Here is a 13,124-nt window from a genome sequence, read left to right as displayed (position 1 = left end):
GCAGACAGAGGCAGAGGGAGAAGCAGGCTCCCTGCCGAGCAAGGAGCCCGATGTGGGACTCCATCCCAGGACGCTGGGATCATGACCTGAGCCGAAGGCAGCTGCTTAACCCACTGAGCCACCCAGACGTCCCATCCTTCCCATTTCTTTAGCCAGAGTGACCTTGCTTCTCTGAATTCCTAATGGAGGACTTCCCTGAAAGTGGTGTTGAGGGGGCAATGATATAAGTAAGATCATACTTGAAAATGTGCAAAGCCACTTTCTTTCATTTTAAAACTGGAAGCCCACTTTATCTTTAAGGCCAAATTAATTCACAGATACAAAAAGTTTAATTTCTATTGAATTTTGTCCAGATCTTAACTTAGGATTAATTAATATTCAGACTTGAATTGCTAAGTTGACTGTTAAACGGAGGCCTTTTATTTCATTGCTTTTCAACCCCTTTTCCTTTTCTTCTTTTAAGCTGGTCTTTTTTGGGCTAAGTAACCAGATGGTTGTAGCTTTCAAGGAAGAGAACACTATAGCATTCAAACACCTCTTCTTAAAAGGATATATGGACCGAATGGATGACACGTACGCAGTGTACACACAAAATGACGTATACCATCAGATCATCTTTGCAGTGAACCAGGTAAATCAAGTATGTGTGTTCTTACATGGGAGAAAGAACAGACTGGAAAACTACTAGCAATGTACATAACAGAAACCAACATTCCACTGCAGAAGGGTGTACATTTCTGTGATGATATGTACAAAACCATTTTAAAATTTAAAAAAAAAAAACAAAATGACATCAAACTTCCATGAAGCTAGAAATTGAGAAAAGGTTTTGTTTAATAACAGAGAGACAGAAACTTTAAAGACTTAATTAAAAGAATCAGAGCTAGGGGTTGGCACGAGTTACTCAAAGATTTAAAATTAACCATGGACCTGGTTGTAAGTAGTCATTAAGTCTTCAGAGTTTATAGGCTCAGGGGCCCTTAACAAATAATGAGATTAACTCTGGAGAGCATATATAGCCACTGAAACCTGAACATTCATTTAAAAAATAAGTAAGGTCTTTATGTCAGACATGACAATGATTTTATTGTAACCTTGATTAACTGTCCAAAAACAGTAAAAATTCTGATAGTGCAGTTATGGTTCTTCATTATCTAGAGGTCATCTATGTACAGTGAGGTAGTAAATTGCTAAGATGACATATGTATTTATGGCACCAAGGCTTTCTGTTAACACTTGGATTGTGAAATTGACCAGAAATGTACAGTGAAGGAAGTAAGCTGTGTAAGTTAGTAAACAGAATCATGGGTCTGTGTGAAGGATTCCTCTGTCAAGGTAGAGCTGCAGAGGCAAGGGAGGACAGATGCCCAGCCTGATTAAAGCCCGCAGAGGCCACAGCCACTTGGGGGCCCCATTGGTCCGTTCCATAGGTCACCTGCCTTCTGGCCCTAGTCCCACATACCTCATTCCTGTCCCAGAGTCCTCTGACTCAAGCTCCAGGGCTGTCCTTTAGTTAGACATAGTCCTTCCACTTGCTCCTGACCATCCAGCTCTTACACAGACCTCCACATCTTCTTAAGACAGTAAGGAAGTTTGGCTGGAGCATTTCTCATAATGTTAGCAGGTTACCTGCATCCCTGAGCCTTGGATCTTCTGTTTCAAGATCCTACTAAGTTCAAGACACATGAGTTTCTGTTCGTCAGGAGGCTCAGATCTTTAGGCAAGTCCTGTGAGGATTGCTTCACAAATACTAGGCACTCAGAAGGGCTATAGGACCCCATACTTGTATGACTCTACCTCATGATCCCTGCCTGTCTTTCCAGCTTTACCTTCCTTCACACACCATTGCAGGCACACTGGTCTACTTTGGGACCTTACCACACTCAAGATCTTTTCATTTAATGGACAGTTTACCTTTTACACCCTCCTACCTCTAATATAAAACTACCAGTTTGGCTCAGAATAGCTTTAGCAAGGCTTAATACACTTATTTCCTTCAATAGAAAAGAAAAACCTCAAAGCCAAATATCTCCACTGCTATCCTATTTGCCCCCTACATGTAGGACGTAAAACTACTTAACAACTTATACAGCTTCCTTTTATTACCATAGTTTTCTGGCCCCTTTCCCCAGACCCAGTGCTAACAGAGAGCTTAGTGCTGTAATTACATATCCTATCCCAGCAGTTTAGCATCTCACTGTGACTAGATTAGCTCTAGTAATGAAGACCAACAATTGCATTTTAATTTTTTACCTTATCTTAATTTTGACAAATATTTGAGTACCTACTTTATGCCTACCACTGCTTTAAGTGCTGGGGTTAGAGCAGTGGCCTTGATAAGTTCCTTGCCCTGTGGAATTTACATTCTAATGGAGGAGATGGATTTTAATAAGTTTAACCAAAATCATTTGGTTTCAGATAGTGATGATTTCTGTGAAGTAAAGTTAAATAGCCTGAGAGCATTAACAGTTGCCTCAGCGTGGTCCAAAAAGGCCTCTCTGAGGACTTGAAGTCTAGGGAAGAATATTTCAGGCTGAGAGAGTGACAACAACAAAGACTCTTGAAGCCAGAAAACATTCAGTATGTTTGAGGAAGTATGAAGGGGGTGAGTATGGCTGGGTTAGGTCTGGTCTCTCAGGGCTTTATAGACCCTGGAAATAAGCTTAAAATTTATTCTGAGAGACACTGCAAGCCATGGGAGGGCTTTCAGTAGGTGAGAGACTGTAAAATAATGTAATTATATTACATTAATTGCTAGTATATATTAGCAAAGGCTAATATTTATTCCTTCAAATAGTTAATATCTGTTGTGTATCAGATACTGTTTTTTTTTTTCTTTTTAAGGTTTATTTATTTATTTGAGAGAGAGGGAGAGAGAAAGTGTGAGCAGGGGAGGGGCAGAGGGAGAGGGAGACAAGCAGACTCTTTACCAAACAGGGAACCTAAAGCAAGGCTTAGTTCCAGGACCCCTAGATCATGACCTGAGCTGAAATTAAGAGTTAGATCCTCAACCAACTGAAACACAGTGGTGCCCCTCAAATACTGCTTTTGCTGCCTGGATACTACAGTGAACAAATGGACAAAGTTGAGGTAGTCATATTTTAAAAGGAAGAAATAAGCATTAAGTAAATAAGAATACATTTGTCACTTGGTTATAAGTATACATAAGTATACAAATGTACATAAAAATAAAAATAAAAGAAGAAGAAGCATCAGGCAGAGTGAATGACTGGAATGAATGGAGGTGGTCAGGAGAGACCTCGCTGACAAATGACAGGTGACAGGGCAGACCGGAGTGTGGAGAGGCAGCCGTCTCAGGGAGGAGCCCTTCAGGGAGAAGGGAGGGAATGAACAGAGCATAGAATGGTTTGTGTTTTGGGTATTACTATCCTAAGGCATTACATGCAATAATTCACTTACTCCTGTAACAGTCCTGTGAGTTCCATATGGAGACTGGACTGTGGGATATAATTTGAAAGTAATGTATGACTTTCTGACAGACCAGAAGTAGAGTGTGAGAGAAAGAGGCTAAAGGGTCATCTCTAAGTTTTGGCCTGTGAGGCTGCGTGGCTTATGGAGTCACTGACTGAGAAGGGCATTTTTGTGGAAGGAGCTGGTTTTTCTGTTTGCACGTTTGTGTTTAAGATACCTCTTAAACACCAGGGAGAGGTGTCAGGCAGGCAGATTGCTCCCCAGGTGTGGAATTCAGTGGAAAGGTCAGGAGCTATAAATTTAGGAGGTATCGGCGTACAGATTGTGTTTCAACATGGGTACTGGTTGAGAGGGAATGCAGCTGAAGAAGTCGAGGGTTGAATCCAAGGTTACTCAGAGATGTAGAGGTTGGTAAGAGCAGGATTCAGCAAAGGAGACTGAGGTGAGGAGCCCATGTCTTAGAAGTCAAGTAAAGGACGTATCCTGTGCAAGGGAAAGCACTCAGCTGCATCAGACACCATGGGCAGGCTAAGTTAAATGAGAGCTGAGAACCGTGCATCAGATCTGGTAAAATGATGCTCTTGGCGGTCTGGACAAGGCCCAGCTCAGCATCCGTGCCATGGGCTCAGATTATAAAAGATTTATTTAATTTAACTTAGCATGTTTCACATGCATTGTTTGGTAGAATTATCTATCTCTGTGTCCATCGCACTAAATCATTAATTCCAAGAGATGGATACCATAGCACTATCTTTGTATTGCTAATTGTGCTGAACAGCATTGCTCATGGTAAGCTCTGAAGCACTTTATTTTCTTTTACAGAGGTCCGTGCAGGGTTTAAGTTGATGATTATCCCAATAGTCCCATAAGATCCTCATTTGTAAAATTATGTTATTTTATTTATAGGACTCCCTAGGATGAGGGAATATTGCTGTGAAAGTGATTAACTGTATTCTTGCAATGATAAAGATGAAACTTTTTTTTTTTTTTTTAAGTTTTCAAGTTAGCTTGGAACAGTTGTATCCCCCTTCTATACTACAGGGGCAAAGAAGAACTCTGACCTTATAGGAAATGGTTCAGACATAAAGTTTGTATTCACACTGAATGCAAAAATCAATTCCTGAATATAGATCTTTAAAGAAGGAAAGACGGCAGAGTTGATGCGGTATAAGTCTTTCATTTTGTAGACAAGGAACTGGAAGCTCAGAAAATTTGTGACGTGTTCGCACTCACAGAAATGAGACTGCAGCCCAGAACTCTAATGTGGGAATGCTTTCTGCTGGCTGCTGTCCTGGCGCCCAGTAGCAGGTCCTGTGCTCTGCATATCAGTGTGAACGTGAACGTGAATATCTCTGCCCAGAGAGCAGGTTGGAACCTCCCATTTCACAGGCAGGGTGGGCAGGGAACCATGGCTTCATTTCTGTCTGGCTGGTGTTCCCATTTTCTGTTTCTCTTTTCGGATGAAGTACTTGCAGCTCCGCAATACCTCGGTTGGGAATCACGCTTACGAGAAGAAGGGTACGGAGCAGTCTGCCATGGCAATCTGTCAGCGCTTCTACAGGCAAGGAAACATCTGTCCTGGAAATGATACCTTTGACATTGATCCAGAAATTGAAACTGGTGAGGTTCTTCAAAAAACTAGAGCTTCCTTTTTTTTTTTTTTTTTTTTTTTTGTTAAAGATTTTATTTATTTATTTCACAGACAGAGATCACAAGAAGGCAGAGAGGCAGGCAGAGAAAGAGAGGAAAGCAGGCTCCCTGCTGAGCAGAGAGCCCAATGCGGGGGCTCGATCCCAGGACCCTGGGATCATGACCCACCCAGGCACCCCTAGAGCTTCCTTTTTTAAAAACTCCTTGATTTATCCTTAAAATCAGTAATTTCATCTCTAAAAATGTCCATTTGATCTGTGCTCTTAGGTCACAGTAAGAAACTATGTAGGAATTATTATGTGTCAGGTACTGTCTGAGGCCCTTCACTGTAACTCATGATTTTTCAAAAATAGCAAGAACAAACCAATAAGGGAAGATATATTGCTATCCTCACTTTATAGAAGACTAAAGTATGGCTCAGAGAGTTAAGTGATACCATCCAGACGGAGCTAGTAAGAAGCAGTGCTGAACTTTGACCCAGGCTCTCTGTGCTCTGAGCCCTATGACATTATTAGCCTCTATATGCCAGTTCCTCTTGTGCTGGATAAGCCAGTTACATAAACTTACATTATCCTTACAAAATGTTGTACTTGCAAATTCATCATGCATATAAAACTCCCTCCCCTCAACTGCACTTCTCTACTTAGTATCTTTGATGGTGGATTCAGGGAAGAACCAGAACCAGGAGTTAGAATAGAATGCCGCCTTCTTCTTCTTCTTCTTCTTCTTTTTATTATTATTATATTTTTATTTTTATTTTTATTTATTTTTTTAAGTAGTCTTCATGCCCAGAGTGGAGCCCAGTGCAGGGTCTGAACTCACAACGCTGAGATCAAGATCTGAGATGAAATCAAGAGTCAGTCACTGAACCAACTAAACCACCCAGGTGCCCTTGAGTGGCTTATTCTTATTAGCAAAGGTCTATTTACAATGTGTACTTAAACCTTAACTTAAATCTTTGAGTTAAAAATTAAGTATCCAGATACTTTTAACTATAGTCACTGGGACGTTTTTTGGAGAGGGATAGTAAAAGGATTACAATACAGATTAGTGGAATCTTTTAAAATGCTGTCTTCCTTTATTTTTTTTTTTAATTTTAAAATAAAATAGAATTAAAAAAATAGATCCTTTAAATTTAGAAAATTTTATCTTAGGTACTGCAAGCACTTCACACTTATGCTTAGGATACAAAAGAGGGAGAAGGGACTCAAAGTTTAGGCTCACAAAGGCAGGAAGGAAGATTGCATTCTATAGAAGACTGTTGAGACAGAGTTCAGGTCTCCTACCCTTCACCCGCTCCAGAAATGTAGCCACTTGTGCCTTAAAAACAAATGACTCATTGTAACCAAGTAATATAGATGTTTAGCTTTTAAATCTTAATTCAGAAGAGCAGTAGATCTGAATATCTAGTCTTAAATGTATTATCCTTTCAAGACACCGTTCACTTATTTATTTTAGGCAATAAACATAATGTGTTTTGGGTTTTTTCTTTTCCCTTTCTATGGCAGAATGTTTCTTTGTAGAGCCAGATGAACCTTTTCACATGGGAACACTGGAAGAAAATAAACTCAACTTAACTCTGGACTTTCATAGGTGAGGAAGCAGATGGGCATGTACTTTGTGTGTCTCTGTGTGTATGTTTTCACTGCACTAAAGCCTCCTCTGTTCCCTAGACTCCTAACAGTGGAGCTGCAGTTTAAACTGAAGGCCATTAATTTGCAGACCATTCGTCATCATGAGCTCCCTGACTGTTATGACTTTTCTCTGACTGTAAGTGTGGGCTGGGCTGAATTTGGTCCCAGGCTAAGGGAAAAATGTTTGATTTAGTTACATGTTTCACCTATCCGTATTAAAGCATGATCAGCTATACAGGATGTTTCCATTTGCCTGTGCCTAGGGGAAGCATTGGCATAGCTGGCTCTGCTTTGTTATGATAACTTGTTTACTTCTTAATTATCTGTCCTCTGTACCTCAGTGTTAGTCCTGTGAGGGCAGAGACCTTGCCTGGTTCAGTGCAGGGTCTCTAGTGCTCAGACCAGTGCCTGGCACAGGGGAGGTGTTCAATACAAAGGCGGCAGAGGCTTGTAGGTCCTCTCTAGTTGGCTCTTACCAGTCTGTGGCTGTCTGCTTATGGTCATTGCCAAGGGTTTGGCTGCTGATGCTCTTCAGTGTAGATGTGTACAGCCTTTGTGTTATTGCTCACAGGGCCTTCCTTAGGCTGCCTCTGGATGCTCTGGTTCCTCCCCGTTCAGCCCACCCTGCCACATCTCTGTTCTCTTTATTCCAGTTACAAATGGAGCTCTGAACGCTCTCTAGAGAGCACAAGATGCCTCCCCTGTGAGCTCCTCACCCTATGAGGCTCAAGGTTAGCAATCCAATGCTGCATGGGGGCATAGGTGGAACAGCATTTGATACAACTTGCCTTCACACAGTCCAGATTGCTGTTACTTAACACCAGAGCCCTGTCCATGATATTCATCTAATTGGCTATGAGAAATCAAGTCTTCAGAGGTCGAAGTTCCAAAGATCAGAATAGAGTATAATTAATAATTATGCATATCATTTAACAGGAAAGGGCACTAATACTATAAGACTATTTTTGTATTAGGCTACAAATTTTGATCCTAATACTAAGTCATGAATTTGCAATATTACTTGATTTTTAAAAAATTGAATGATTATCCACAGTTTTGTCTCTTCTCCCTTCTCTCCCTTACCACCACCTGCCTCACTCTCAGACTAAGAAATGGCACTTTTCAGAAGTTCTATAATCCTCAGGGCTCAGCTCAACCAACACCATCTTCCCAGACCCTCTCTGCGATGTTCCAGTTAGGAACCCAGTCTGTGCTCTGAACTACAGGGTTTTATTTTTGTTTTTATATTTTGTATGGACTCACCCACCTTCTCTTTGGTTTTAGGATTTTCTAGGCTTTTATCGTCAATTCTGCTAGACTGAAAGCTCCTTGAAGGCAGGAATCAGTTTATTAATCTTTGCATCCCTCAAAGAACATAGTAGGTGATATCAATATGTGCAGAATGAAACATGTATAAAATGTAGACCCTTTCCCGTGACTCGATACAGTGGTGAGAGTAACTTGGACTGTTAGCCGCATGTGGATGCTCTATTTTTCCTGTCATTGCTGATTTGACCCAAGCTATGTCTGTACCTTGTAAATTTAGTAGTGTGTCTTGCAGAACTATAGTGCAAATGATGCCCTATAGGGTGGTTTAATAATAAATGTAATTAGTGCCACCCTATGGTTATAAGTAAACAGGAGCTGGGCCCGTATATGCCTGATTGAAAATGCGGGGGTTTTGGAATGAGGCAAGCCTAGATTTTAATTCCAGCTCACCAGGTAGTATCTTGTAACTTTAAGCAAATTACTTAATTGGTTTCAGTTCCAGTTTTCTCATTTGTAAAAGAGAATTAATGATCACCTACCTAACAAAGTTGTTGTCAAAACATCTGCTCTATCATACTTCATATGTACAAGATATTTAAAGGCCTTCCTCGGCATCTGGTTTATAGCAGTTATTTGATTTATGTGACAGCTATTTATGAAAACTGCCTGTGTGTGCCTCTAATTTGGATTTATAATGTAAAAGTGGTACATTAACATTCATTCATAGTAAGTTAATATATTCTTGCATCATGTACTTTGAAGTTTTTTTTTATTAGGTGTACAAACATCTAGGATTCTTGCGTTCATTTGAGGAACTTTTACTTCATTATGAAATGGTACTTTTCACCCCAGTAATATTTTTTTCTCTAAAACCTACTTTGTTTGATGTTAATATTACCACTCCAGCTTTCTTCTAATTAGTGTTAGGATGGTATATCTTTTTCCATCCTTTTGATATTAACCTGCTTGTATCTCATGTTTAAAGTTGGTTTCTTGGGGCGCCTGGGTGGCTCAGTGGGTTAAGCCTCTGCCTTCGGCTCGGGTCATGATCCCAGGGTCCTGAGATCAAGCCCCACGTCGGGCTCTCCACTCAGCGGGGAGCCTGCTTCCTCCTCTCTCTCTGCCTGCCTCTCTGTCTGCTTGTGATTTCTCTCTCTCTGTCAAAAAAATAAATAAAATAAAAAAAAATTTAAAGTTGGTTTCTTATTAGGCAGTATAGAGTTAAGTCTTGCTTTCTTACCCAGACTCATAATATGTAATTTTTAAGTGGGGTGCGTAGACCATTTAAATGACATGTGGTTATTAATATAGTTTCTCTCTCTTTCTGCCTGGATTGAGTATTTTTGGGGTCCTAGCTTAGCTCCTGTGTTGGTTTGTTAACTATAACTTTTTATTGTATTATCTTAGGGTTTCCAGTACACATATTTAAATTATTACCATCTGCCTTCAAGTGATATTATGCCACTGCCTATAGAGCACAGGAATCCTATAACAATCTATTTCTGTGTCTCCTATCTTGGATTTTATGTTGTTGTTGTCACACAGTTTATTTCCAGATGTTTTACAAACTATACAATGCATGGTTAGTAGTTTTTGTTTAAATAATTATATTTTAAACAATTTAAATAATAAGAAAAAAAAGTATATTGGCCCATGAGGTAAGCATTTCTAACATGCTTCATTCTTTAGTGTAGATCCAGGCTTCCATCTGGGATCGTCTTCCTTCCATCTGAAGGGCTTCCTTTGACATTTTTTATAGTGCAGGTCAGCTAAAAGGTTTTTATATGCTTAAAAAAGTATTCCACCTTCATTTTTAATTCTTTATATAACGCCTTTATTTATTCATTTGAGAGAGAGCGCCTGCAAGCAGGGAGAGTGGCAGGCAGAGCCAGAGGGACAAGCAGGCTCCCTGCTGAGGAGGCGGGACTCAGTCCCAGGACCCTGGGATCATGACTTGAGCTGAAGGCAGATACTTAACTGATGGAGCCACCCCTAAAGAGGCACCCTTAAAGAGCAGGTTTTTGAAAGAATGTTTTTTCTTTAGAACTTAAGAGGGCTTCTTGGGTGCCTGGGTGGCTCAGTGGGTTAAGCCGCTGCCTTTGGCTCAGGTCATGATCTCAGGGTCCTGGGATCGAGTCCCGCATTGGGCTCTCTGCTCAGCAGGGAGCCTGCTTCCTCCTCTCTCTCTGCCTGCCTCTCTGCCTACTTGTAATCTCTCTCTGTCAAATAAATAAATAAAATCTTAAAAAAAAAAAAAAAGAACTTAAGAGAGAAGGCACTAAAAACAAACCAAACAAAACCACAACTGGTTTCCTTGCTTTCCCTGTCTCTGCTTGAGCAAGGTGGAGAGAGCTAGAAGGGAGGCAGTAGGACTATGGAAGGTGTTCTGGTGGCTTTGTCCTGCTTGGTGCCTGGTGTCTGAAATGGTGATCCTTGAAGCAAAACATGGCTGTTAACTCCTTGTCACCTCATCCTTGCTGGTACATACGGTACTAGAGCAGCTAAGAAGTCTAGGCCCAGAATAAAAATCAGGGAAGCTTCCCCTGAAAGGTTGTAAGCCTGAGATCATGAATCTCTGTGTTCGTAAGAAGTACAGCAGCACTAACTGTCCCCAGCCGAGCTCCTGAGCTGAGGGAAAGCACATTTGTACCTGCTCTTGCCCTCTTGATCAAGAGGGCATCTGGAGGTACTCAGAGTGGGAAGGAGAGAGATCTCTTGCTTTAAAAGGTGTCCAGGGCTGGAATACCATCCTAGAAATACAGGGTTTTAGAGACTAAAAGGTCTTGACAGAAGATCTTGTCCAACTTTCTCATTTCACAGACAAGTAAAGGGCACTTCCCAAAGTTGAAAAGAGTTAGCATCAACTCGAGGATGAGAGTCTGGGATGAGAATCTGGGTGGATATCCTGTTACCTTGAAAGATATGCCTCCTAATTAATGCATAGAGACATCTTGGTTTCAAGAACTGTAGGTATGTTTTTGACCCTTTTCCTATTCTTCACAGATAACATTTGACAATAAGGCCCATAGTGGAAGAATTAAGATAAGTTTAGATAATGACATTTCCATCAGAGAATGTAAAGACTGGCATGTATCTGGATCAAGTAAGTGGTGAATTTTACTAGTTTTCGAAAATGGTTATTAAATAAAATAAGTTATTAAATTACTGGGATATGTGGAGCATCAAATGAAAGAATCAGATCATTCCCAAGTTCCTAACTCTCTGCAAATAGATCAGCTCATTGTGGGTGTCTGGTGTTCCAGGCAATGAGTAACTTATTAGTAATTGAAATGACTTTTGCTGACCCCCTATATGTTTTTATCAAAAACATGCACAGGACCCCGCAGGAAAAAAAGTCACATATGCCCAAACTAATATTTATTGAGTGCTTACTGCATAAGGACTTCCACCTACATTTTAATATTTTTAAAATATCCTTGAGATAGGCAGCACCCCTATTTACACAAATGAAGAAACTAAGGCTTAAAAGTGAATCTTGGGGCCTCTGGTCATACAGCCAGGGAGGGTCAGGTAGGATTGGACCCTGAAGCATCCTGCACTAATATTTTTATACTTAGGAATGAGGAAAGGGTACATTTTTGGAAATATGGACATGAATTCAAGTATAGACTAAGTACGATTGGAAATTTGGGGGAAATTGACTGGAAAAAAATTGATCTGTCATTTTTTTAGCCCCTTTAGTATGTTGCGCTGGATTAGGTCAGGGGTTCTTGGATTCTGGTGAGCAGAAGAATCACCCCGGGTCCCGCTTAGATGTAGTTTCCCCAGATCCCTGCAAGGCAGTCGATAGGTCTGGGGTGGGGCCTAGGAACGTGCAGATCACCCTTAATCATGCAATACTTGGAAAATCATTGCCTTAGGGCCTCCTACTAGTTGATCCACAAATATCAGAAGTGATAATGAGATAGTGAGGATAAATGAAATTTCTTCATTCCAGAATTCTTTTCATTATGAGGTAACTTCACATATTTGAGGCTTGTGAATCACAAATTTTATTTCAATACAAAATTATTTATTTGAAACACAAGCCTGTCTTGTCATACGTAAACCCTACAATACTTCTCCACAAACTTTGGAATAGAGAAAATGAGAGCATATGAAAGTATGTTGGCATGGAGACTTTCTCTCAAAAGTTTGTTTCTTAGTTTTTAAATTTTCCTAAAGTAGATGCAGACATTTTGGTAACAGTTAGATGCCCCTTGGCCAGTATTAATGGGATGCTTCATTATAGAACTTTCAACTATAGAACTATAGTCTTAAGTGTTTGTCTTTTTATCAGTGGGGAGCAGTCTACCTTGTCAAATAAAGACAGGCTGTGAGGCAGAGCATATGAGGGCTGAGACCTCTGCTCACCTCCCTTCACCCAGCTGCACTCATGCTGGCCATGACTTTGTACTTGCCATTCTCCAGACTCTCTGCGTGGGTGGCTCTGTCTTAGCACTCAGGTCTCGCCTGACACCTGCTGCCCATTACTATGCCAGATAAACGAGCCTCTTCGCCCCGTTCCCCCCACACCAGCCTCTCTCATTTAGGCAGTGATTCTCAACTTTAGTGCCATCTGAGCGAGCTTGTGAAAATGCAGTTTCTGATGCAGTGGGTCTAGGGCAGGCCTAGAGAGTGTGCATTTCTAACAATTCCCAAGGGATCCCCAGAACCACTCATACAGAGTGACGGATGCTGGAGACAGACTGCCGAAGTTTGAATCCTGACTCAGCCATGTACTGGCTATGTCACCTTGGGCAAGTTTCTCTGACCTCTTCGTGCTGCATTTTCTCACCTATCAAGTGAGGATAACCACGCACCCCTGGTTGGGGTTGGGCTGAGGATAATATAACTTAATACACATAAAGTGCTTAGGACTGTGTGTGGCACAGCAACACAAGGTAGTATTATGCCTATTTTCTCCATACCACTCCCTCCTGTCTAGGAGCCTTCCGTCCATTTACTTGTGTGCTTCCCTACATGTGGCGCTGCAGTTAGTGGAAATTCCACAAGTCGGGGGCCTCTCTTGGTCACCACTTGTATCCTCAGCATCTAGAGAAACACCTGAGACACAGTGGGATCTTAATAAGTATTTTACATCCAGATAGTATATTTTAATAGGATGTCAGGAAGGCT

At 40.9% G+C, this 13,124-nt stretch overlaps 1 protein-coding gene across 4 annotated transcripts in view; it reads left to right on the top strand.

The window, feature by feature from the left end:
• The window catches only part of MCOLN3 (mucolipin TRP cation channel 3), a 60,946-nt gene that overhangs the window by 40,652 nt on the left and 7,170 nt on the right, over positions 1-13,124 (top strand). For 3 of the 4 annotated variants that reach the window (XM_082688207.1, XM_082688206.1, XM_082688205.1), the window contains exons 3-7: positions 464-631; positions 4,899-5,052; positions 6,591-6,675; positions 6,756-6,852; positions 10,989-11,088. In XM_082688207.1, coding sequence (XP_082544333.1) covers positions 464-631; positions 4,899-5,052; positions 6,591-6,675; positions 6,756-6,852; positions 10,989-11,088 — 604 coding nt within the window. The remainder of the gene's footprint in view (positions 1-463; positions 632-4,898; positions 5,053-6,590; positions 6,676-6,755; positions 6,853-10,988; positions 11,089-13,124) is intronic. The other variant, XM_082688208.1, reaches the window with a different exon arrangement.

The sequence above is a fragment of the Mustela nivalis genome, assembly GCF_964662115.1.
Source record: "Mustela nivalis genome assembly, chromosome: 10".
Lineage (NCBI taxonomy): Eukaryota > Metazoa > Chordata > Mammalia > Carnivora > Mustelidae > Mustela > Mustela nivalis.
The sequence above is the reverse complement of the archived record's forward strand: the minus strand, read 5'-3'. Positions and strand labels throughout refer to the sequence as shown.